Source organism: Pongo abelii, chromosome 7 (assembly GCF_028885655.2).
Source record: "Pongo abelii isolate AG06213 chromosome 7, NHGRI_mPonAbe1-v2.0_pri, whole genome shotgun sequence".
NCBI classification, from domain to species: Eukaryota; Metazoa; Chordata; class Mammalia; order Primates; family Hominidae; genus Pongo; species Pongo abelii.
In genome coordinates, this window is record NC_071992.2 from 160,442,550 (window position 1) to 160,466,936 (window position 24,387).

Consider the following 24,387-nt stretch of genomic DNA (forward strand, 5'->3'; position numbering starts at 1 on the left):
GACCTCTACACCTCCCATGGTGCCTCCCAACCCCTGCTGGCCCCTCCAGTTGCCCGCTAGTCTCCAGAGTACCCATGCAGCCCAGACTCCAGGCCAGCCTCTCCTGACGCACCCCTGCACACCCCCTCCCTCACCTGGGCATCCTGCAGCAGGTCCTCCAGCCGGGTGACGGTGGCGGAGCGATCACAGCTGTACTTCCTACGCAGTGCCTCCTGCAGCTTCTGCAACTGCCCCTCGGCCTCCCGCACATCTGAGAAGAACTGGGGCAGCGGGAGGGGGTCACGCCGGGCTACCTGGGACCAGAGCCCCAGCCTACAGCTGTCCCGGGGCAGGCCCAAGACAGGGGCACTGAGGAAGGAGTGGCAAAGCCCCCAGGAGGCCCGGGGAGCACCCCTGTCCAAGGCCCCGGTCAGGCTGCAGGCAGCAGCTGGCAACGTCTGCAGATAGGAAGGCTCCTGATTGGAGCTGCCGAGGGGTTCTGGGGGCTCCTACAAGGCTGCCGCTGAGCCACAGCTGGGAGGGGAGCTCCGGTTCTCACCTGAAAGTAGGCAGCGTTCTCCTTCAGGTGTGCCTCGATGCAGCAGCACAGTTGTAGCATCCAGCTCCACTGCGTCTGCAGAGCCGCCTGGAAGGACTGCAGGGCAGCAGGTCCTCGTCAGGCCCTGCCCCGCCCCGCCCCACCTGGGGACCCAGCACGGCCCCCCGCAGCCCCGCCCCTACCCAGGGAGCCCCACCTCCACCGTGGGCCGGGCCGGGTGGTCCTCCCGCAGCAGCCGGTCCCCAGCATTCTGGAGCTCCTTGATCTTCTTCTCCTTCAGCTCCAGCTCCCGCATCAGTGCCTGGCACCGGAGCAAAGGGTCTCAGGGACGGCCGGCCACACCCGGCTCTGCCACGCCCCCGGCAAACTCGACCCAGGGCCCCCACTGGTCTCTGACCATAGGGGACGGCCAGGGCACAGCTGGGGAGGGGGCTGTGGGGTTCAGGGGTGCTGGGCTACCCCTCACCGAGTAGCTCTCCTTCTTGGCGGTCATGTTGGTGTTGCGGTCGCTCCAGTCGAAGCCCACCTCCTCCTCCTCCTTCTCATTCAGCCACATTAGCTCCTTAGTGGCGGCTGCCACAAAGCTGTGCAAGCTCTCCAGGGACCTGAGGCGGGCCTTGGAGGAGTTCTGTGGGCAGGAGGGTGCGTGTCAGCAGGCCACTGCGGGCTACCCACCTCCCCCAGCTGGCCCTGCCCCCACTCACCAGCAGCTTGGCGTACTGCAGGTCCAGCCGACCCAGGCAGTCACGGTAGGCACCCCGGGTGGCGGGGGAGAGCTGGCCCTGCAACAGATCAGACGGTGAGGTCTGCAGTGGCTGGGCCCGGCCCAACCCCCTGCTGCCCATCCCTCAGTGCCACCCACCTCGTCACTCCGTGCCCGCTCGATCTTGGCCCGGAATTCTTCGATGGACTGGTGCAGGCCTCGGTGGCTGCCCAGCTGTGCCTCCACGCTGGGCAGGTCCACACCCCACTCAGCACCATCCACACGGTGCTGGTTCTCCTCCACCCAGGCCAGCAGGTCCTGCAGGTAGCGCAGAGTGGAGTCCTCCAGCTCGGGGCGCCTCTGCACACTCTGCAGAGTCACCTGGGTCACCTGGGTTGCAGGGGCCGCCACGCCTGCCTTCAGCCGTAGGTTGTACTCGGTGCGGATGGCTACCAGGCGCTCGTGCAGACGGTACACCCTGGGGCAGCAGAGGACTCAGGTAGGTGTTGGCAGGCCTGGGGCCGTGTGTACCTGGGCGTCAGGGAGGGCGGGGTGGGGCCCACCTGCGGTACATCTGCTCGCCCTGCGGGTGCCGTCCGTCCTTGAGGGTCTGCACGTCGTTGAACAGCAGCCGGATCATGCTATCCGCCTTGTCCAGGTCCCGTTCCACCTCCCCCGCCCGCTGTGGCACTTTGCCTGCGGCCAGCAGCCGGACATCCTGCAAGGTCGTTGTCATGACTCGGAGCACAGCTGATCCCCCTCTGACCTCACAGGGGCCCCGGCCAAGACGGCCACCCTCACCCGCTTCCTCAGCCTCAGTGGGCCACTGCCTCCATCTCTGTCCTTCCCCTTCCCTCCCTGCACCTCACACATCTTCCTGCTGGCCTTCTGGGGGATTGGGACCAAGTCCAGAGTAATTCTGCCCAGTCCAAGAACCGAGACCCCCGTGACCATGTCTGTGGGGTCCTGGGCCTCATCCTCCATCACCCACCCCAGGTAACTCCTCCTGTAATGCCGCGTGGGCCCTGTCCTCCTGGGCAATCAGCAGTGGGTTGGGCCCTCCCCTAACAGTAAACCGCTGTGGGGGAGGGGGCCTGGCGGAGGCAAGGCAGCCACCCTGGGTTCTGCCCCGTGGCCAGAAACCAACTCTGCCCAAAGCAGGCAGTGAGAGTTGGCTGCACACGAGGAGGGAGGAGCTCAGGCCTGGATTCCCCACCGTATGCCCCGCCCCTGCCCCTGCCCTTGCCCCAGGAGCCCAGGGGGACAGCCCCCTCCTTGCTTTAGGGCTGCAGGGCGGGGCAGGCTCCTCGGGGGCCTCCCTCCCGCCCGCTGCCTGCCCCACACCCCCTCACCGACTGCAGCAGCGCATCAGCCTGGTTCAGCTGCTCCTCACACAGCCCCGCCTCCATCTGCAGCTTGGTCACGATGCGCTGAAGACACTCCAGCCTGCGGCAGAAGCACAGGGAAGGGGCCGCGTTGGCCGGAGCCGGCACAGCCCTGGCCACAGACTGCAGCTCGCCTCCTGCTGTGGCCTCCCTGGCTGTGGCCCACTGTCCTAAGGCGAGTGGGAGCTCGGGTTCCCCCACTGGGGGCGGGGCGGGGGGGTTTCCTCCCCAGGCAGTGACTCACCCTCGGGTGGTTCCCCCGCCACCACAGGGCCCCACCCACCTCTCAAACTCGCTGCGGAGCTGCTTCTCCCGCTCCAGGATGGCCACGTGCAGCTTGCCCCATTCTTTCTCCACGTCCAGCGGGTGGTAGCCAGGGGGCACCTTGAGCTGGCCTGCTTGCACCGCTCCCTGTGGACAGGGGCCACACTCAGGCTATATGCGGGGGGCAGGGGGTGGGGCGCTGGGCCCTCAGACCCCAGCCCACCAGACCTGGGACAGCCCTGGTCCCAAACGCAGGGTCAGGTCGGGCTCTGGAAGAACCTTTCAGGCCTGGGGGGTTCCAGGACACCGCCCACCCCTCCAGCGGTCCCACTCACCTCCAGGGATTGGTAGATGCCCTTGGACCTGTTCTTGTCGGCCTCCTTGGCTGGTAGCTCCATCTCCTTAAACTTCAAGAACTGAGACCACAGGATCTGCCAGCGACGAGGGTGTCAGCAACCACGCCCGGCCCTCAGGGCAGGCCCAGGACCCCACCCCACACAGCAGGCCCACCTCAATCTCCTCGAAGCTGGAGGGGAACCTGCGTTCCTCAAAGGCGGCGGTGTGGTGTCGCATCCACTGCAGCAGCAGTAGCACCAGCTCCCGGTACTCCTGCCAGCGCAGCTGCAGCTCCTGCGGGCAGACACGGGCGGCTGTCAGGGGCCGTCGGGGCGTCCAGGCCCAAGCCCCCTGCCCTCCGGGCCCCCCACTCACGTTGGCCCTCACCCCATCCTGCACGTCCGGCACGCGGGGCATGGCGTCATACAGCGACGAGACATAGGTGATGATGGACTTCTCGTCGGGCTGAGGGACATCCACATCTGCAGGGAAGGGCAGCTCAGCGGTGGCTCTGGGGCAGGCAGCAGGGGAAGGGGCAGGGAGGAAGGCCACGCAGACGTACCCTCGGGGTCCAGGAGCCGCGTCACTCCCAGGTCGCGCTCTGCCACAGAGAAGGCCTGGTCCAGGTTCTCCAGGTTGGTCTGCCGGTACACCTTGTTCATGTCGATGAGCATGGGCCTAGGACAAGCAGGTGGCTGGTCAGGTGGGTGGGACAAGACCAGCGGCCACACCACACAGGCGGGTGCACAGGCTGGCTCCTCACACATCCCAGCAACCATGGACCCCCCACACTCACCCTGAAAGGTACGCTGCCACATGGGCAGAGCTGAGAGCACCCTGCCACCCCCACACCCAGAAGCCCAGGGGCACAGCACAGAAGACTGCGCAGAGCTGAGGGTGCCAGGCAGCTGGGGCTCCCTGCAGCCACCCTCCCCACCAGGCCCCTCCGGAGGCATCCACAGAGGGCACATGCACCTGGCTGTGAGGACCGGCAGCCCGCGGGCCCTCCAGTCTTGAGAAAGTGGTGGTGCTTCTGAAGGGCACCAGGGTGGGGCTGGGCCCCAGACTCCACCACCCCGAGGCGGCCAGCTGGCACTCATCCCTGTTCCTCTTGCCCTCCTCCCTGCCCCAACGTGTCTGAAGTTGCCTAGTGGAGGCACTGTTGGGGTGCCCCCAGCCCACAGCCCCCTGCCCCCGAGGCCATGTACTTGTGCCGGTGGATGATGGCATTGAAGAGGCGGCCGTCTCTCCAGCTGGAGGTGAAGTTGTCGCATCGCAGGCCCTGGTACCCCTCCACCATGCGCTGTGACCACAGCAGCAGCTTCTCCTTGGCCGTCATATCCTCCGACTGCCCACTCACCTGGATGTCTGAGATCTGCCCACAGCAGAAAGCAGGCCACAGCTCAGCCAACGGCTGCCAGGCCTGCTCTGTGCCCACAGCCACGTGCACAGGGCCAGGGGTAGCTCAGCACCCAGGGGGAGTGCATGGGGCTACCAAGCCAGCCAGGGCAGCACTGGGCTCCAGGGCCCTTCCCTGTTGGGAAGCTGCTGGGACTGGCCATGCCTCGGGGCCACAAGTCCAGCCACTCCAGCCGGCGGCAGTTGCCACCATGCAGCTCAGAACCCCCAACCCTCACTGCCACCACACAGCAGGTGCCCATTCCCCTAGCTGGGGAGGGCTAGGCTGCACCCTGCACCTCCCGGAGCTGGGATAGAGCAGAGTGGAAGGGCAGTGGGCATAAGAGGAGCCCATAAGTGTACCCCTAAACCTGGCCCAGAACCCCCAGGCCTGGAAAAGGCTGGGGGTCAAGCTCCATCGCTCGTTGCAGGCTGGCAGGTGGGGCCTCTGGCAGCCTGGCTTTGCACTCAGTGGCATGCTCAGGCCAGGTTCTGCCCACCCACCCCTAGCTGCCTGTCGTCCTGCCAGCCTGTGTGACTCAGCTGCCGTGCCAGCACCAGGCTCTGCCTGCTCAGCTCTCAGATTTGTGGTTTCCTGTGCAGCCAGGACAAGCAACGGGTGAGTCAGCCTGTGCTGCTGCAGAAGCCTCCCCAGGGCAGGCACCGGGGCCCGCATTCCTCCACAGGGAGGCTCTGGGCCCTTCCCAGCCAGGGCCAGAGGGCACGGATAGGTGGCCTCAGAGAGAGGCCTGTACCCTCAGGCCACAGATCCAGTCCAGGGTTGCGGCTGGCAGGAAGGCACCCAGGTGCCACCATACCTACGGTGCCAGTCACCTCCCGGGCCACGACCCAGCCAGAAAGCAGATCAACCCGCCAGCCAAGGAGCCCAGGCTACCCTGGAAACTCCTGCAGGGGGTGGGGGTCCTGGGGGCAGCCGTTCTACCTGGAAGTGCAGAATGATTGTCCAGATGAGGCCAAGGGTCAGCTTGGGGTTGCCGTCGGCGATGTCATCATTCCTGATGTTCACCAGCTTCACCTGTGAGCGAGGGGCTCTCGGTCACGGCCCACAGGGCAGGGCTGGCTTGGTGAGGGGTCTGGGTGGGGCCCAGGGCCTGGTAGGCAGCCTTACCTGGCGGTGCCGGAGGTAGTCCAGGGCAATCTGGACATTCTGCAGCTTGTGGAAACGCATCCTGCCCTTCTCCCGGGGCTGTGGGGAGGCACAGTCAGCACCCACAGTGCAGCTATAGCTCCCGGGCCCCACCCTCAGCATGCCCCAAAGCGCCACAGCAACCGAGCCAAGGGTCTTCCCCAGGGGGCAGCAGCCCCTCATCCCAGGTTCACCCTCCCCCGCAGGGAAAGGGAGGCCACCAGCCCAGGGGCCAGGCCCGGCCCATCAGGGCTCGGGAAGTCCAGCGATCCAGGCTGAGGGAAGGAAGGAAGGGGTGGGAGGAGACAATAGCCAGGAAGCCTCGTGTGGAGGGCAGTGGCACTAAAGGGGGGGTCCTCCTGTCTGGCAGTGGCAGCCACAGCAGCCACCGGTGGGTCCCAGGCCAGCTCTGGGCAGCACGGTGGACAGGCAGCTTGACACCCAACCACGTACCCGCCCAAGAGCCAGGCAGGGGTTGGCCGATGGGCCACCAGCCGCCAGAAAGCTGGGCTCCACGGTCTTGTGGAGCTCCCGTGCCGCTGCGGCCGGCAGGCACAGCCACTCACCAGGCGTGAGCTCCTGCTTACGTCCCGCTCCCTCGGCTGCCCAGCCAGAGCAGGGCAAAGGGTAAAGGGCAGAGGTCAAGGTTCAGAGTCCAAGCAGCAGAGAAACCAAAGCAAAGCGGAGCATGAGGTTACTGTGTCCCGACGCAGAGGGCAGCAAGGCCCAGAGCAGCCGAGGTCCGAGGGTTGCGGCCACTACCAGGCCAGGCCCTCGGCTGTGATGCCCAGCAGCCTGGGCGGGAGGTGCTGCCAGGGACGAGGCCAGGCTGCCCCCAGGGAGAAGGCAGGAGGGGTTGAGCTGGATTCCAAGTAGAGTGGGCGGCCGGAGAGGCCCCAAGGAGGGAAGGCAGGCAGAGGTCTCCAGGTGGGGCAGGCAGGGCCCGGAGGGGGCAGGGGCACACGTACCAGGCTGTCCCCCGAGAGGACCTCCAGCAGGGAGATGAGGTTGTGGCCATCGCGGAGGTCTTCATACAGGTCACTGATGTGCCTCTGGGCCTGTGGGGACAGCAGCGGCTGAGGTGGCCAGTCCCCCAGAGCCACCAATAGGCCCTGGGAGGCTGACCCACAGAGTGGGTGCTGGTCCCAGAGGGAAGGAGGCGGGGGCTGAGTCTCCCAGGAGCCCACGGAACACACCCCTGCCCCTCGGAGGCACCTACCTCTGCCCTCCAGTGCTGCAAGGAGAGACCAGGAAAGACCAGAAGGAAGAGGAGGAAGAGAGAGGCAGGAGCAGGCGTAGGGAAGAAAGAGGACAGAAAATAACAGGTTTCAGAGATGAAAGGTGAGCGCACAGGCAGCATGGGGACAGCCTTGGGCGGCAGGGGCCACCCTCCCTCAGCGCCTCCCACAGCCTCGGCCCCTGTGACACGCACCAGCATGCGCCACCAACCTTGATGAGGTGCTTGTTGACCCACTTGGTGAAGGTTTTCTTCTGCACACGATCCCGCTCATCTGGGGGAGACAAGACCAGCTTACCTGGGGCCTGGGTGAAGCCCCGGGGGCCCTCAGGTGACCACCATGCAGACACAGCAGCCTGGCTGGCCAGGTCCCGCCTGGGGAGCCCCAAAGCCTCCCTCAGATCACACACTGAGACCCAGGCGCCCTCACCCGCAGCCCAGCCAGGACAGCAGAGACCCAGGTGCCAGGGGCCCAGGTGCCACCAGGTGCAGCCACCCCACCCCTGACTCTTCACCCGAGGAAATGGGAGGGTCCTGGGCCGCACCCTGAGCCCAGGGCACACAAGTCCCGTCCTGCACTTCCCCCGCCTCTACAGACTGAGACCCAAGCAGGGGTGTGGCAGAGCCAGGGCCCGGGCCCACTGGGGTGTTGGAAGGGAAGCCGTGTGTGCTGCTGACAGGGCAGCGAACCTTCCCCAGAGCGCAGAGTTCCTCGCCCTTCCAGGCCCGACACCTGACGCTCGGAGGCCCCCGTCAGCCTTGCAGGCGCCTGTCGGCCCACTCCGTGTTGGGTGGGGATGGCTGGCCCCCGACCCCCATCTCCAAGACCAGCCCCCCACGCGGTGCCAAGGCTTCCTGCCACAGGAAGTGGGCCTTCCTCCCGCAGTGGCCCGCCCTGCCTGGCGGGGGTGCCCAGGGGAGCCCTGCTACCTTTCTTGCCCTCAGAGGCCCTGAGCACAGCCAGGTACAGGTTGTCCTCCGAGCTGGTTCTCTTTCGGCCCAGGCCCTCGGGCTGCGGCACGCGGAACTGGTGCTGAGACATGCTGCCCCCACACCTTCGTCGCCCGGACCCTCAGCCTCAGGCACAGTGCTCTGGGCAGCCCCGTGTGGCACACAAGCAGCTGAAGGCTGGCGACCCCACGAGACGCTCACTCAGCACAGGCTCAGCTCAGAGCCCCAGTCAGTGTGGCCACTCCCTGCCTGCTGTACTCCCTGGCGAGGCCGGCCCGCCCCCGAGGCCCCACCCTGCCCAGGCCGCCGCCAGGGAGGGGAGTGTCCCGGCGGGAAGGAGCAAGGAGCCCCCTCCCCCACAGACACGCCCTCGGCCCGCCAGAAACAGGAAACCGGGGTTTCCTCACCCATCCTGCCCACTGCAGCCCCCTAGGGGGACCTGGGGACACAGGGGGAGCTGGCACTTCACTGCACACCAAATGGTGCCAGGACCACAAAGGAACACAGGCCATCCCCACAGCCACCCAGAAGGACCCCCCAACAGACTGAAGGGCTCCCCCCATGGGAGGAGCTCTGAGGCCACGCCTCTCTTTGGAGCTCCCTCCAGGCCGGGGCCAGGCCCTGCTTCAGCCTCTGCCCACCCACCCTGCCGGAGCAGACTCAAGAAGCCGCTGATACCTGGCTAGGGGAGGGGACCTGCTGCCCGTCAGCTCTTGCAGCCCCTCAGTCACACCTCCTCACAGACCTGCATGAAGCGGGGAGCACACCCTGCCCCATGGTGCCTGCCTTGCCCCAGGGCAGGCCAGGCTCCTGCTCCGGGGCCAGTGGGGTCCCACCCCAGGCCTGGCCCCTCCCAAGCTGCCCACCTGGCACATCCTGGAGCAGCGCCCACCTGCGGAGCCCACCCTGGCCCAGGCAGACACCTCAGGTCGGAGGCACGTAGCTGAGGGCTGACTCATGGAGGCCAGGCCTCGTGGGGGGATGGAGCATCGGGAAGCCCCAGGAGGGGCCTCGCCAGTGAGTCAGGGATGGGGAGGGGGCCCAAGCCTGTGACTCACAGAAGGGAAGCCACACCTGAGGCAGGACCTGGGCGACCCCAGGGGTGGGGGGTGCTGTTTGCAGCTGGGTGGGGCTCAAGGGAAGCAGTCTCATGCTGTAAAGGGCAAAGGGCAAAGGGCCTGCGCTGGTTGGGGCCTCTGGCTCCCTGGGGTCCGGGGCGGAGCTGCCTCTGGCCAGCTTCTGGGCCTGCCCAGCCCACCCGACCACCATAGGAAAGAATGCGCTGCCCCAACCACAAGAATGTTCCAACCGCACATCAGGCAGATTCGGTCCAGCTGGGAGCGGCACTCAGCCTCGGTTCTGGGAAGAGCTCACCCCACTCCATTCCTACTGCCCCTGAGGCCGTGAGGGGGCGCCAGAACCCTCACAATAGGGGGTGCCCAAACCCCTCAGAGGTGAGGAAGCCCCCACTCCACGCCAAGGGGCACAGCCAGCCCCTAGGGCTCTGCCACATCGTACAGGCCGCCCCACGAAGACACCCCTTGGTCTCCATGCATGGACTCTGAGCCTGGCATGAGATTCAGGGTGACCCTCTTGCTCTGCCTGTCCGGCCCAGCAGCCCCCAGAACCTCAGGGGTCACCAGAAGCCCCCAAATCAAAATCTGACCCCGCACTGGTCAGCACCTCCAGTCTTGTGCCCAAGGGCACCCCGGACCCCACACCTCTGACTCCCCTCCCTGGGTCCAAAGCCTCTGGAAACATTGTCTGCCTCTTCAGAAGCCCTGGGCCTGGCAGCTATCCTGAGGCCAAGCACCGCGCCTGCTGGGTGTGGGCTCTGGGGGCCTGGCCGTGACCAGGTGGCTCCTGCCTGCAGGAACGGGGCTGCCACTCTGCTGAGGCACACAGTGTGAGATCCCGCAACAGCCAGGGAGGCGGGCACAGGGAGTCCCGGACAGCTGGAAACTGGGAGCCGGGGCCAAGGTCCGGGACCCACGTGGACCCCACCCCAGCCAGGCCCCTGTTCCAGCCTTCTCCCTGCCACTAACAGGCTTCCAAAGATGTCGCCCTGGGCTGGGCCAGGGTCAGGAATGGGACAGGGGCTCAGGGAAGGGAAGGGGCATGGTGGGGACTCCAGACATGGACTCGGGCAAGGCTGGGACCGGGTGAGGAGAAGGGCTGGGGCGGGGCGGGGCTGGGGGCTCAGTCAAGGGCCTCCACCTCCCAAGCCTGGCTCGAGCTCCCCTTCCCCACTTCCTGCCTCTGGTTGCCTCTTTGCTCTGAACTCTTCCCTCCTCATCACCTCCCCTCCCTCCCAGCCCAGCCTGCCCCACCCCATCCATCCTATTCTGATCCTAAAACCAACAGACACTCCCGCCCCACCCACCCAGGCTACACCCACCCTCTACAGCTGCAGCTCAGCTGGCTCTCCCACCTGGGACGTACCCAGAACACCCCCAGCTCAGGTGCCTCTGCACACCTGCCTGACACCTGTGCTGTCCAGGGTCCCTCACGACAGGTACTGCCGTGGCCCTCTGAGGAGTATCGCCCCCGTTTTACAGGTGTGGACCCTATGGCTGAGGTCCCGCAGCTAGTGGAGACGGTCCTAGGATGGAAACCCCAAGACTGGGAAGGGAATCCCACTGGCCCAGGACTGCAGCAAGTCCACAGAAGGCCTGGAGCCCCGCCTTCAGCACCTCCTCCCTCCCCCGTGTCCTGGAAACCCAGGCCAAAGCCCAGGCTGACGTGGAGCAGCCGGGGGTGGGCCAGCCCCGCCCCCTCCAGCCCCTTCTCTAGAGACAAACAAATGGGGGTAGGGGAACATCACCCCGCCTTCCTCCCCAGGTGTTTCCGGAGCTCGGGGGCAAGGCTGCGCCAGGCCAAGGCACCACCCCCATCCCAGCCCGGGCGGTGGTTCCCAGCAGAGACCCAGCCCCACTAGGTGAGAGCGACGGCGGCCCCTTCTGTTCCACCGGCCACGCCACCGCACCCACCTACGCAGCACAGCTGCCGGTAGAGGTAGCCCCTGCGGGCCCGCTCGCAGCCCCCGTCCAGCCAGCACGGCCACTCCAGCAAGACCTCCCTCGGCGAGGCAAAGGCGCCCCCCGCCCCCGACATGCCGGCCACGGCCTAAGCCCTGGTTCGGCCCACGGTCAGTGCGGGAAGCTGGACCGCGGCTGCGCCTCTGCTTCCAGCCCACGCTGCGAGGCCGCCAGCTTCGCTCTCCACCTCTTCCACCTCCCCGCCACCATCCGCCCACTGCGGGAGCGAGGCCCAGACCCAAAGAACCTGCCCCTGGCGCGCAGCCCCGCCCAGCGCAGCCAGGAAGCCGCGCCCCAACCCACGGGCCGGGCTGGGAGGCTGCCCTGGGACTGAAGCGGCATGGGAGGGGGCCTCCCAGCAGGATGTGCGGTGGGGACTGGAGGGGCCTCCCAGCAGGATGTGCGGTGGGGACTGTAGGGCCCAGGGAGCAAGGCAGGGCATGGGACCAGGTGGTGGGCAGACAATGCTGGAGGCAGAACCGAGGAGCTGAGCCGCGTCTGGCACCACCAGGGAGTAGAGGCGTCCTGTGAGCCAGGACCGCAGCCGAAGGGGACAATTGTGGGCTGAGGTGGGGAGGCAGGGACAGTGTCTGGTCCCCAGCCAAAAACATGGATGGGGAAGAAGCCCTCAGCCCAAGTCCCATCCTGGCAGCTGAGTCCCCGGCAGCTCCGGGCATCCCCAGAGCCACGCCTAGAAGCCCCATCTTGACTCATCTCAAGTCCGGGGATCCAGCAGAGGAGCTGAGCCGGGCAGCGCCCTCACTGCAGGAGAGATCGGGCCGGCCAGGTCCCCGATAGGCAGTCCCTCTGGCCAGAAGCCCATGCTTGAAGCTGCCCAATCCCCAGGGCCCCGCCCCATCCTGTGCTGGGCACGGTTGCCACCTGGGACCACAGCCCAGGAGCTGGTGACTTTGAGCAGGGAGAGCAGGGCACAGCCTGGCTGCCCCCGCCCCCTGTGCGGCCCGAGGGCATGAGGGCACCTGCCTCACCTGTGTGTGGCTCCACCCCCTGCTCTGTGTGCAGGGAGCCACCTCCACCTCAGTGCTGGCCAGACAGGCACCTGCCCCACTTGTCCCTGCCACGGCGGCTTCCACAGGCCTCCCTTCGTGAGGGGGACGGTCCTGCCCTGCTGGCCTCCGCTTCCTCCCACCTGCCCAGCACAGGCTGCAGGCTGAGGGCCGCTGCAGAGCCCGCCCGGCCCTGGGACTGCAGCAGGGTCAGGGTCTACACTGCAGGGTGGGGCCGGGGGGGGGCAACACTGCTTTCACTGACATTCAGCTTGGAAACAGGAAGGGGAGGGCGCAGGGAATGAAGGGGCGGGAGGCAGGCAGCCCCTCTGCCCCGCCCCGAGTCCCTGGCAGCCACCAGCGGGGCTTACCTTGCTCGTCCTGCGCCCACCGACGTCCCCTGCGCCAGTGCCACACAGCGGCCAGGGTGACAACGTGGCCCACAACCACCAGGGAGGGAAAAAGGCTGCCCGAGGGCTCCATAGCCGCCACGCGGAGCCGCCAGGGCTGCCCTTCCTGCGCTGGGAACCGGCTGCTCCAGGCTAGACAGCCCCCCTCCCTGCGTGCAGGACGAGCGAAGGGGAACGCCGGGACCGGAGCCTGCCCTGCCTGCAGGACCGCCCCATACGCGGCGGCAGCCCCACAACAGCTCCCGCCCGCCTCCTCTCCTCCTCCCTCCGCCGGTCCGGCCCTCGGCGCCTCCCCACCCTCGCTCCCCACCCGGCCGGCTCAGCTGTCCCTGCGCAGAGCTACTGACGCTCAAGGTTAGCTGGCCTTAACCCCTGCGTCCCCGCGGCCACACCCGCTGGGAGGAGGGGCCAGTCACACGCCTGGCCAAGCCGCAGCCCCCCAGCACTGCCCGCGGCCTCGGCACACACCCTCCCTCCCTCCCAGCCTCCCCCTGCTGTCCCCACCAGAAGAGGGGCCCGAGCAGCCCACTCTGCCTCCAAGGCTGCCCTCTGGGGACAGCTGGCAGGCATGGAGGGATGCCAGAGCCCCCACCCCACCCCAAGCCTGCAGCTGATCCCACCACACTCCTTCACCTTCGCCCTCCTCACCAGCCCCAACGCCCCAAAAGTGAGACTGCAGACCAGGGCTGAGGGGGTCTGGGTGAGGGCACATGAGGCAGGCTGCGTGCAGGGCGAGGGACGGAGCCCCTGGCCTCTAGCCTCAGCCCCAGCCCTCTGGCCCGTCCCCAGCAAGGGGCCAGGATTTCACAAGGCTTTCAAGGGCTGCCCACCTACCGGGCACGATCTTCATCGGGGACGGTGGCAGGAGCCCACGGGGCAGACAGAGCGGGACAGGGGTGTGGGAGGTCACAGGCCCCTCGGAGGAGGCACAAGCCACTGGCGGCAGCGTCGGGTAGGAGGAGGGCACGGCCGTGCCGCTGTCAGCAGCAGCTCGTGGGGGAGGGGAGCAGTGGGCAGGGGCCCAGGGGATATAAATATCTGAGGAGGGCGCGCGAGGACCGTCACCACCCAGACTTAGAACATGACGTGCGGTGCAAGGGCACCCAGGCCCCACTGCAGTCAGGTCTGGCTGGGTGGTGCCACCCGACACCTCGGTCCCCCAGCTCCCACAGGGGATTCTAATAGAATAGAGCAGGGCGCGGGAGGTGCGGGCTCACGTCCCTGCAGGAGGGGGTGCAGCCCCCACCCACCTGCCCTGCCCACCCAGGGGGTGCTCTTGGAAAGGCCACAAGGACCAAGACAAGAGGCCGCCCATTCTCCCAGAGGGCCCTGCGCAGGTCACTCAACACAGCACCTGGCCCCACCGGTGGCCGGGACAGCCGCCCCAAGGTCATGCACGGGCCAGAGATCCAGGCAGCCAGAAATCAGGGCTCAGACCACCCAGGCAAGCGCCTGCCCCACAGCACAGCCTCTCCTGGGGTCCCAGGGATCTGGGATGGAGACGCCTCTCCTGGACCACGGCAGGAGACTGGCCTGGCTCCACCCAGGAGTCCCGAAGCCCTGCTCTGTGGAAGGCTTGGGTCAGAGAGCCTCGCCACAGGCAGGCCCATAGCATATCCTATGCAGATCAGATCCCAATGCAGCCGGGGAAACAGGACGTGGGGTACGCACAGTCCTGCTCCTCTCCCTGGGACCCCTGTCTGCTGGGCGCACCCCAGCCTCCTGCTCTCCGGCCCCACACCTCAGAAACGTGCGGCCGAGGGAAATGCCTGCAGTGGCTCACTCTGGGCGGCCAGGGGTTGGGCGGGCCCAGGCAGCCCTGAGGGTCAGGGATACCCAGGCATGCCAGAGAGGGCCCAGCTCCCAGCTGAGCCCAGGACGGCATCTGGCCAGCAGTGGGCAGGGGCCGACAAGCCGGACGTTTCAGCCCACTCCCTGCCACGGGCTGGGGAAGCCTCAGAGGAGCCTGACTTAACGGCCTGGGTGAGAACCAGCTCCTGGTGGGAGAAGTGCCCCAGGCTGGCAGCGGGCAGTTCTTCTACCACTCCACGGAGGGCCAGACAGGCCTGTGCTTCTGGACACACACCACACACACCCCTGGGGCAGCTCCGAGAGGGGGCTGTGCCTATCCCTGCATCCCAGATTCTGGCATCTGATGGCACAGAACTGTGGGCAGTGGGAAGAGACAGGTCTGCCGGGGCGGCCCCGGCCCCCTCGTGGCCCTGCACAGCCGGAGGCCTTGGTCCCTGGTTCCCCCTCCTCTGCCTCCCACAGCCCCCAGCTCTGCCTGCCCTACCTTGGCCCAGCTGAATCAGCTCCTCCATGCTGTACCTGTCCATGGCTGCTGCACAGGCCAGGCTGCTCCGAGAGCCGGCAGCGAGGAAGGCGAGGCAGGAAGGGAGGAAAGGGATGGGAGGCAGAGGGAGGGCCCACTCAGGCCCTGGTAGCAGCGGCTCCTCCTCGCAGCCACCCCTTAGTCAGTAAGCAGAGCTGAAGCCCAGCCGACTGACGGGTCAGACCAGCCCAGCAGACCTGCCTGGGGGTGCAGGGGACTGGCCTGCCTGCAATCCCAGAGAGCCCTCCGGCCCCAGCCCATGGGTCTTCCCTACTGTTCCTGCCCCGCCCAGCAGGCCCCCCGCCCAGCAGACCCCACCCTATAGCCTCCCCTTCCCGCTGCAGGCCCCACCAGCCCAGCCCTGCCCTCCCACCCACATTCCAGGCATCCATGTGCCCAGCGGTATTTCACGAGCCAGGCAGGAGCAGAGCCCCAAACTGCCCACCCCACCCCACTCCTTGAGACTCACATTCCTCAGCCCCAAAGGTGGTCTCTTCCTCCACCTGAGTCCTCCCCAACCAGCACAGCCCCAGGCATCTGTCCAGGGGCAATGGTGACACCTGCCTCCCCTCTCCATACCTCTCCACCCAGGTGCTTGTTGACCAGTGAAGTGCAAATCAAATCCCACCGTAACTACCCCTTAGAAGCCTGCCGGCGATCTACAGAAATCCCGCAAACGGGTGACTCGGCCAAGCCAGTGATCCCTGTGGAGAGCTGGCCAGGCCACAGTCCCTCCACCCAGTGCACCCTGTGGCTGGGAAGAAGGGCAAGGCAGCCAGGCCACCTCCAGGCATCCTCCTTGACGCCGGGCCACAGAGGGCCAAGGGGGGAGGTCGAGGCACAGGCGTGTCCTCCGTGTAGAGGGGAAGTGGTGGCGGCTACCCGACCCCTGCCCTTTGCTGTGGGAAGCAGCTCTAGGTGCTGTGCGTGGACAGCACTCACCGTGGTGGCGGCTACCTGGCCCCTGCCCATTGCTGGTGCATGGACAGCGCTCAACTGGCGTCTCCTCCAAACAATCCTCGGTTCCTTCAGAATTTTGAGCCAGGCAAAGCATCGCTATTTGCAATGTAAATTAGGGCTGGGTGGTAGCTATAATCCCAGCACTTTGGGAGGCTGAGGCAGGCGGAACACCTGAGGTCAGGAGGTCGAGACCAGCCTGGCCAACATGGCGAAACCCCGTCTCTACTAAAAAAAAAACAAAAATTAGCCAGGCGTGGTGGCTCATGCCTGTAATCCCAGCTACTCAGGAGGCTGAGACAGAATCGCTTCAACCTGGGAGGCGGAGGTTTCAGTGAGCCAAGACTGTGCTATTGTACTCCAACCTGGGCAACAGAGCGGGACTCCATCTCAAAACAATAAATAAAATAAAATAAAAATGAAACGTAAATGAAACTCACATATAAAAACACATTCTTACAGCTTCCCACCACACCAAGCAACCGAAACTCTCTGCCACAGGCCCAGGGCCTTCCCATGGGTCCTCTCCCTCTGGCCTTCCAGCCTCCCTCTGTCCCTCTCTCTGGGCTGCTCCTGGCAGGGCAGGCACCTCCTCAGAGCCCTCTCTGATTGCTTCTGAAGCCACCTCCCCATCACTCTCTCCTCACCCAGTTTACCCCACATATCTGGAGCCCCCTGGGGCAGGGGCTCCATCTGGGTCTGGCCCTGGCCTGTGCATGGCTAAACAAGCAGGTGGACGGATGGCTTCCCACACAGATGTGTTGCCAGCAGGCCCCCATGGGCCCCACCCAGGGACAAGCAGACCACCAGGGCACAGGGAGGGCAGGGGCCTCACCGCAGGGGTACAGCTGGTGCTCCCTAGCCAGGGCTGGGTGGAGAGGGGCAGCCCATCCAACAGGGCCATCGTGGACCAGCACAGTTGGCCCACGAGCTCTGGCCTTGCCCTTCTGCCGACCCACGGCTGCGCAGTGGGGAAGGGCAGGGCAGCTCACTGCTTGGTCACTTAAAAACTCCAAGAAGTCCATGGTCTCAGGTATCATCAGAACTGCCCTGGGCTGTATGCAGGGCCATCCTGACCCCTGCCACTGCCTGAGGCCCAGCCCTGGCCCTCTGCCACACCCCACATCCGAGCCTCCTCCTTCCCCTAGCTTCCCATCCCAAGCTCAGCCCGTGAGGTCCAGGCAAGAGAGGGGTCTGAGCCTGCTGGCCCTGACTCATCCCGGAGCTGTGGCTCGCTTCCTGTTGGAAACTCTGAGCTGCTGCTGGCGGCTGTGGCTTTGGGGGGACTGAGTCACCTCCATCGGGGAGGGGTGCCCTCCGCTCTGCCTGCTGCAGCCACACCCAGCACCGCCCCCCGCTTGGCCCTGCCGCCAGCTGCCCGCCCTGCAGGCCCAGCCCAGCCACGGACAAGGAAGGAGAAAAAGGAGGGAGGGACTCCCAGTCACCACAGCCAGGACTTGAGCATGGGGAAGCTGGGCTGCCAAATGACTGGGGGGTGGGTGGGCAGGGGTGGCGGGTGGGAGAGGCCAGCAGGAACACCACATGGGCTGGGGCCTGGACTACACGCCTGGCCACGCAGTCTCTGTCTCATGCCTCCTGTCGGGAGACATGTCGTCCATTTAGAGAGGAGCTGGACAGGCCACACAACCTGTCCAAAGCCGCAGACAGAGCCAGGAGGGGAGGCCAGCCTCCATCCCACAGCCTCACTGATCCTCCCAGATGGGCCCAAGGCAAGCCCCTAACAAGTCCAGCTCACCCCAGGCCAGCCAGCACCAGGGCTCTGCCCAGCATCCCACACGGGCAGCTGTGCCCCAAACTTGGGCCTCCCCTGGGTCCCTTCCCCCACACCCTGGCAAATCCTGCCCACCCTGACAGCCCCACCCCAGGCCCCCTTCTTCAGCCTCAGAGAGCAAGCTGCTCCCAGGTGCCAGCCCCAAAGAGGGAGGTGGGGCCAGGTGCCGGGGGACCGGGCCATCCGGAGCCAGCACGGAAGGCAGCGTGCTCCACAGTGTGTGTGTGAGCCTCGGGCTGCAGGGGACACATCTGTCCACCTGCGTCCTGCTGGCACAGGTACTTGTGGACAGAGGGAGGCCACAGAGAAGGGGCAGAGCAAAGGGTCTCTGGAAGCCTCTGGGATGACAGGACCCGTCCTGTCCTGTGCGACCTGGTTCGTACCGGGAAGGGCCTATCTAGGCCCCAGGCTGGGCCAACACACACCACACCCCAGCCTGGCCTCTGCCCTGCCAGAGGAGCCTCCTGCCTAGACCCAGCGCTTCTGCCCATCCCGCCCAGGGCCGTCCCCAGCCACCACCAAGCCCAAGCTGGCCAAGCACTCAGTTACCGGTCACACTGAGCACTCTGTGCAACACCAAGCCTGACCCATCAACCCCCGGGGCAAGGGAGGCGGCCAGGCCACGTGCTGGAGGAGGGCCACACCCAACCGGCGCCAGCACCTCCTCGCACACCCCCACCTCAGAGCCGAGGAGCCTCGGGGGAGACAGGCCACTGGGACAGGAGAGGAGACGTAGCGGGCGAAGGCAAGGGCAGTGCTGGAGACAGGGGAGGGGGCGCCCCCGGGTGCGCCTGGGCCACAGGCTCCTCCTTGGCCTATACACCCGAAGGTCCCCAGCTGAGGAGGAGGGGCCACGTGGGTCCATCAGCAAGCGCACCCCCCACCCTCGGGCAGGGGGGGCCACCTGCTGGTGTGAGCGACTCTCCGCAAGCCGGCCGACCACTCCAACCACTCCAGCCCAGGCCCAAGCCCAAGACCCGACCACCAGACCCCCACTTTCCACCCGTCATGACTTTGGGTCAGGGTGCAGCTGACCTGTGGCTGGGGCAGGCTCCGGGCCTGGCCTGGCCAGGGTCCGCTGGGTGGTAGCAGGCACCACAGGGGTCTCAGGTGACACCTCCTCAAGCTCCTTCCGACGGTAGACCCGCTGCTCCTCCACCGGCAGCGGCCCCCGCTTGGGTGGGGAGCCCAGGGGACCCTGCACAGCCTGCACGTGGGGGGTGCGGCGTGCAGGCATCACCATGGCGACGGGGCGGCGCACGCGCTGCAGAGAGGCGGGCACGATCTCCGGCGGCAGGTGCAGGTACTGGCGGAGGTGGGCGATGCCTTCATTGGTGAGGTACCAGTAAAAGTGGCACCAGGCAAAGGTCTCACGGACCAGGCCCCGTGCCCGCAGGGACGCCATGGCACGCATGACCTGCAGGTTGGTGACGCCGGGCACATGGGGGTGCAAGCTGCGGGGCCGCCGGTCCTTCTTGGCCACCATCACGCCCTCGCGGAAGAGCACCTCATAGATGGCCCGCAGCTGGTCCCGCGGCATGAGCATGCCGGCCACCATGGCTGCTGGAGCCGGGCGGGCAGCGCAGGGGTGAAGGCAGCAGGCAGGGTACCACGAGAAGGCCCGGGGAGCCGCGAGAAACTCCTGCACTACAGGGTGTGACAGTGGGCAGCGGCAGGGCAGGCGGGCAGGCGGGCAGGCTGGGGTGACGAGCGTGAGGGCGCGGGCTCCCGGCTGTGTGGCTCTCGGCGCCTGGCTCCGTGCAATCCCTGCCGGCACTGCCGGCTGCCCGCCCTCCTCCAGGACGCCGGGCCGGCCCCCTCTGACTCAGCAGCATGGGCGGCCCCTCCCACCCACAGCCGACGGGGCCCTTGTAGAGTGGGGGGCACCTCAAGAGGCAGCGGCCACCCCCACAGCTGCCCCATTCCCCCCACCAGGCCCCGCGGCTCCAACGTCAGAAATGACATCAGTTTCTAAACACATCCTTTAAGGTCCCTAAGACTGTGCTGGGGCGAGTGGGGGCGGATATAGACCAAGAATCTAAAGAAGAGGGTGGCAGGGCAGGCGGGGGGCTGAGGGCAGGAGGGGTCCTCGGCAGGGATGTGGGCTCTGATGTCCCGGCTTCACAGGGATCTGAAGCGGGGTGCTGGGCTGCCAGGCCTGGAGGCACGCGAGGCTTGAGCGGGGAGGACTAGGGCCTGGGGAAGAAGCTGGGGTCTTGAGGGAGGAAGTCCGAGGGGAGCGGCTGGGGGCAGCTGCCACAGCACATGGACAGGCGGGCTGCAGGCACCGCTGCTGCTGTCCATCAGGCAGGCAAACAGACAGAGCCCCCACCTCCACACACCAGGCTTAGAGGCAGTGGCCACTCACGTTAACACTTCCCATTCCAGGCCAGATCAGGAGTGGCCTCTCCAAGCCCACAGCCCTCTGAGCAGAGCACTGGCCTGGGGGCTCAGAGGGGCCTCTATTCACCCCCACCTCCAACCCAGCTGTTGGAGGCCAGAGACTCCCAGCTGCTGCCACAGAGAAAGTCACCGAGTCCCCACTGCCCACAGATGCCCACCCTGGGCAGCCCAAGTGCCCATCTGTAGCCAGATGGATGGAGGCAGGGTGGAAGAGTGCCAGGCCAGAAGACGGCCAGGGCCCAAGGGAAGGAAAGAGGAAACTGCCCTGTGAGGCCCTGCAGGCCTGGCCCAGCCACACCCATCATCCACTCCACCTCCCCGCCCCGCTGCTGCCGCCCCCACTGAGGGTCCAGGCATGAGAACCGCACCCAACACTCCCACTGTCCCAGGCTGTGCTCCATGGACCCCCACCCGGATCGCTGCTCACCCCAAGCCGACACACCCCTTTCCACCAAGCCCGGCAAACCCGGGAACTGATTATAAATAGGGCGGTGGTGGGGAGGGGGAGAGAGGGGGGATCCCGAGGTGGGAGGCGCTGGCCAGCAGCCGGCAGGCTGCCAACAAGCAGCTTGTGGGGGCGGGTTTATGGGGCCGTCGCCATGGCGCCACGGTGCAGGCTCCACACAGACACAGACACACACACAGACACACACACACACACACACACGCCTGCGTGCACAGAGGTGTGGTGCCGGGGAAACTCTAAAGGCACAGCCACGGTTCCCACAGCCCTCTGGCAGGGCCAGCTCGCTGCGGCATGGCTCTCCCTCCCTCTGAAGCCAGCCCCAGGCAGGAAAAGGCCAGCCTCAGGAGATGAGGCTCCAGGAAGACGTAGGGACCACAGTGGCCACGCCCCTCGGACCACCAGCACCTGTGGACCCTCCACCCACCAGGGTTGTGGCTTTGGGAACACCAGCTGGGTCCAAGCCTGCCCAGCCCTGTGCCCAAGGAAGTCCCTACCCTCTTGGCCAGTCCCTCAGCGACCGCCCCCAACACTGACCTCCTGCACTCCCGGCAGGCCGACCGCATCTTCCTGGCCTGATTTCCTAACCTAATCCCCCCCAAATCTCCAAGGGCCCCACCAAACTAACCCATGATACCCACACTGTCCCAAAATGATCCCAAGACCCCTTAAAACCACGCGGACCTAGGTTCTCTCCCACACAGGCCTGCAGGGGTGCCGGGACTGACCCCCGATGGGCCGCCATCCAACCAGCCCCGCCTCCCCCAAGCCGGCTCCGGGCAGGAGAGGGCGGTAGCTTCCTCCAGCAGAGAGAGGGGGCGGGGCTCGGTGGGAGTCCTCTCCCTCCCACCAGCTAGGGGCCTGCAGGCGGGGAAGCCGCAGGGAGGAGCCCGGAGCAGAATGCTCCTGGCCCACCCTGGCAGCTCCGCACACGCCCCCCCTGCGGCATGCGCCACCCCCACCCCGCCTTGCAGCACACACCTCCTGCAGCACACACCCCCCTGAAGCACACACACCCCTGCGCCAGGGTCCAGGCGTCCCCCCAGACCCCCGCACAGAAGCTACCGCCCCCTGCCCCCACCCTGTGGGAACCGAAGCGGGAGCTGATTCAGCACTGGGAAGGCCAGGGTGTGCGACTGGGCGGCCCCCTCTCCCCCCACTCCAGACCCCTTTGGGTTTCCAGAGCAACCAGTCAGGGCTTCTGGGCAGCCCCCAGCCCCCCCACCCCACCCCAAGACAAAGAGCCGCAGTGTGGACTTGCTCAGGGCCAGCCGGCCCGGCGCCTCTGCACAGTGGTCCCCCAGCCCTGCCCTGCCCCTTGGACGCCAGGTTATGGGCGGCAAACTCGGGCCGGGTGGAAGGGGCTGACCACTGGGTCCCTGTCCCCGCCCCGCCGCCGCCGCCGCCGCAGCAGCCACCCCGCCCCCGACGCTCCTGCAGGGCTGCGGAGCCGCTGGAGCCAGCCCAGTAGGACCCCGAACCAGGTGGAGCCCGGAGGGGGACGAGTCTGGGGTCTCCTGCGGCTCTGGCTCAGCGACCCAGTGTCGTCCCAGGGATGGCAGATCCTGCCCGCCACCCTGCGTGGGCTGCACCCAGCCAGAGGTCACTGTGTGGTCCGCGCCCCCCGGCTCGGGCCCGGCCCCGGGACCGCACCTTTGAGGGAGCTGATCTCGTGCTGGATGGCTCGCGAGGGGTCCATGTCTGCGCCGGGGCTGAGGGCGGCTGTGCCACCACCAGGCAGAGTCCAGCCCCGCACCGCAATGCCCAGGCCAGCGCCGCAGCCGGGGGAGGAGCCCGGAGGTCCGGGGCAGGGCTTGCCGGCCAGGGGCGGGGCTTCAGCTAATCAATGCGCCGGACAGGGCCGCCCCGGGCGCATGCTCCCGGCCGCACTGCGCACCCGCACCTCCCAGCCTGTGGTTCTGGGGCACGCGACCCCGCTAACCCCAGCCAGACAGCCAGGTCACCAGGCCGGATCCGGGAGCGCTCGGACGGCCCACTCCCCAGCTCCACAGCCCCCGGCCCACCCCACAGCCCCCCGCGTCCACTGCAACGAGCCATGCTTAGAGCAGCCTGTGGGACACAGGTGAGAGGGCCTCGAAGCCGCCACCCACGCCCTGCAGGAGATACCCACTCATCCAGATGTCCCAGTGACCTCCTCAGCCGGCCCAACTCCAGGGCCTGGGCTGGCAGGCTGCTGAGATCAAGCCCCCAGACCCTGGGCGGCCACCTCCCACCTCCCCGGCCCCAGCAGTGTGCCCCTTCCCCGGGGTGTCGCGCCTCTGTGCAGCCCTGGATCAGGCACCTTGTACACTGGCTCCCAAGATGACAGGTCCGACCTGCACCCTGGCCTCTGCCCCTCCCACCCAGCCTCAGGATGCCCCACAGGCAGCCCCACAGGTCCTCCTGGCTGCTCCCCCAAGTCTGCCCACTCGCCAGCATCTCCACTGCCTCCAGATGACACTGCGGCTCCATCCCCCACCCACCCCCCCACGACCACCAGGGACCCTTCGCAGCTGCTCTGATCCAACCACCCCTATGGCTAATGGGGTCAGCCTCCTCAGCCTGCAGGAGTAGCTGTGTGTCACTGCCCACGCCTGGGGGAGCAGGTCGCGCTGGCAGGGTGAGGTCAGCTCTGCCTCACTCACTGCACTGCAGGGAGGCACTGAGGAATGCTGGGCCCTGCCCACACCAGGGCACCCCTTCAACACTGGCCCCGGAACTGTGCTCCACCCCAGTCCGTGCTGGTAGTGTCGGGCACGATGGCCTCCGCAAGATAGAAGTGACCAGCCTGCCTCAGTCTCCAGCCAGGCCTTTCCTCTGCCTTCACCCGTAAGTCCCTCCCCTCCTGCAAACAGACCCACTGTGCGCCAGGTTGGGGCTGGTGTGCAGGACGTGACCATGACCCAGGAGCGAGGCTGGCAGCTCCCACGGGTACGAGCTAACAGGCAAAGGGCCAGAAGCCAGCCCCACCTGCACTGTAGACCCAGCAGTTCTGGAGTCTCTCGTGCCCCTGCCCGTCCCTGCCCTCCCTGGGACTCAGCCAGTCGGGGTGTGGGGAGTCTCAAGAAACACCAGTTGCCAAACTTAGGGAAAATGGTGAAGTGAGGAATTAAAACAGAATTTCAGGCCGGGCACGGGGACTCATGCCTGGAATCCCAGCACTTTGGGAGACCGAGGCAGGTGGACCACCTGAGGTCAGGAGTTTGAGACCAGCCTGGCCAACATGGCAAAACCCCATCTCTACTAAAAATACACAAAAAAATCTGCCAGGCATGGTGTCACACGCCTGTTGTCCCAGCTACTCAGGAGGCTGAGGCACGAGAATCACTCGAACCCAGGAGGCTGAGGTTGCAGTGAGCCGAGAGAGCACCACTGCTAAATTCCCAGTTAGGTTTTACTAGGCTATATCTGGATAAACCTAAGTTTGGTCTGCAGGTGAATCGTACTTCCTTATTAAACCTCAAGTGAAAGTGACAGATATTTATAAACAGATCTAAAAAGTTCATACATTAAAAAAAAAAATGCTGGTTTTTTTGTTTTTTGTTTTGTTTGAGACAAGGTCTCACTCTGTCACCCAGGCTGGAGTGCAGTGGCTCAATCACGGCTCACAGCAGCCTCGACCTCCTGGGCTCAAGCGATACCCCCACCTCAGCTTTCTGAGTAGTTGGGACTACAGGCGTGCACCACCACCCCCAGTTCATCTTCTAATTTTTTATACAGACAGTCTGTCTGTATGTTGCCCAGGCTGGTCTCAAACTCCTGGGCTCAATCCTCCCACCTCCCAATGCTGGGATTACAAGTGTGAGCCACACTGCCTGGTCCAGATCAATTTTTTAAATTTAATGCATAAAAATTTTCCTCAGCCTAGGGAGACTTTTTTTTTTTTTTAACTGAGGTGGAATCTCGCTCTGTCACCCAGGCTAGAGTGCAATGGCGTGATCTTGGCTCACTGCAACCTCTGCCTCCTGGGTTCAAGCGATTCTCCTATCTCAGCCTCTGCAGCTGGGACTACAGATGTGTGCC

At 66.1% G+C, this 24,387-nt stretch overlaps 1 protein-coding gene across 26 annotated transcripts in view; it reads right to left on the minus strand.

Moving 5' to 3' along the window:
- Nucleotides 1-24,387, minus strand: part of PLEC (plectin) — a 61,445-nt gene that overhangs the window by 15,949 nt on the left and 21,109 nt on the right. For 3 of the 26 annotated variants that reach the window (XM_063726916.1, XM_063726917.1, XM_063726922.1), the window contains 19 exons: nucleotides 7,221-7,282; nucleotides 6,740-6,829; nucleotides 6,338-6,373; nucleotides 5,754-5,831; nucleotides 5,568-5,660; nucleotides 4,435-4,601; nucleotides 3,789-3,904; nucleotides 3,602-3,708; nucleotides 3,401-3,520; nucleotides 3,226-3,321; nucleotides 2,910-3,037; nucleotides 2,594-2,687; nucleotides 1,805-1,959; nucleotides 1,401-1,719; nucleotides 1,243-1,320; nucleotides 1,005-1,166; nucleotides 735-839; nucleotides 539-634; nucleotides 135-260 (listed from right to left, as the gene is read on the minus strand). In XM_063726916.1, the coding sequence (XP_063582986.1) occupies nucleotides 135-260; nucleotides 539-634; nucleotides 735-839; nucleotides 1,005-1,166; nucleotides 1,243-1,320; nucleotides 1,401-1,719; nucleotides 1,805-1,959; nucleotides 2,594-2,687; nucleotides 2,910-3,037; nucleotides 3,226-3,321; nucleotides 3,401-3,520; nucleotides 3,602-3,708; nucleotides 3,789-3,904; nucleotides 4,435-4,601; nucleotides 5,568-5,660; nucleotides 5,754-5,831; nucleotides 6,338-6,373; nucleotides 6,740-6,829; nucleotides 7,221-7,282 (2,228 nt within the window). Of the gene's footprint in view, nucleotides 1-134; nucleotides 261-538; nucleotides 635-734; nucleotides 840-1,004; nucleotides 1,167-1,242; nucleotides 1,321-1,400; nucleotides 1,720-1,804; nucleotides 1,960-2,593; nucleotides 2,688-2,909; nucleotides 3,038-3,225; nucleotides 3,322-3,400; nucleotides 3,521-3,601; nucleotides 3,709-3,788; nucleotides 3,905-4,434; nucleotides 4,602-5,567; nucleotides 5,661-5,753; nucleotides 5,832-6,337; nucleotides 6,374-6,739; nucleotides 6,830-7,220; nucleotides 7,283-7,938; nucleotides 8,232-10,949; nucleotides 11,213-11,986; nucleotides 12,006-12,375; nucleotides 12,631-14,710; nucleotides 15,017-16,541; nucleotides 16,924-18,533; nucleotides 19,310-22,017; nucleotides 22,143-24,387 lie in introns of those variants that run through there. The other 23 variants (XM_024250770.3, XM_054519242.2, XM_024250774.3 and 20 more) reach the window with 21 other exon arrangements.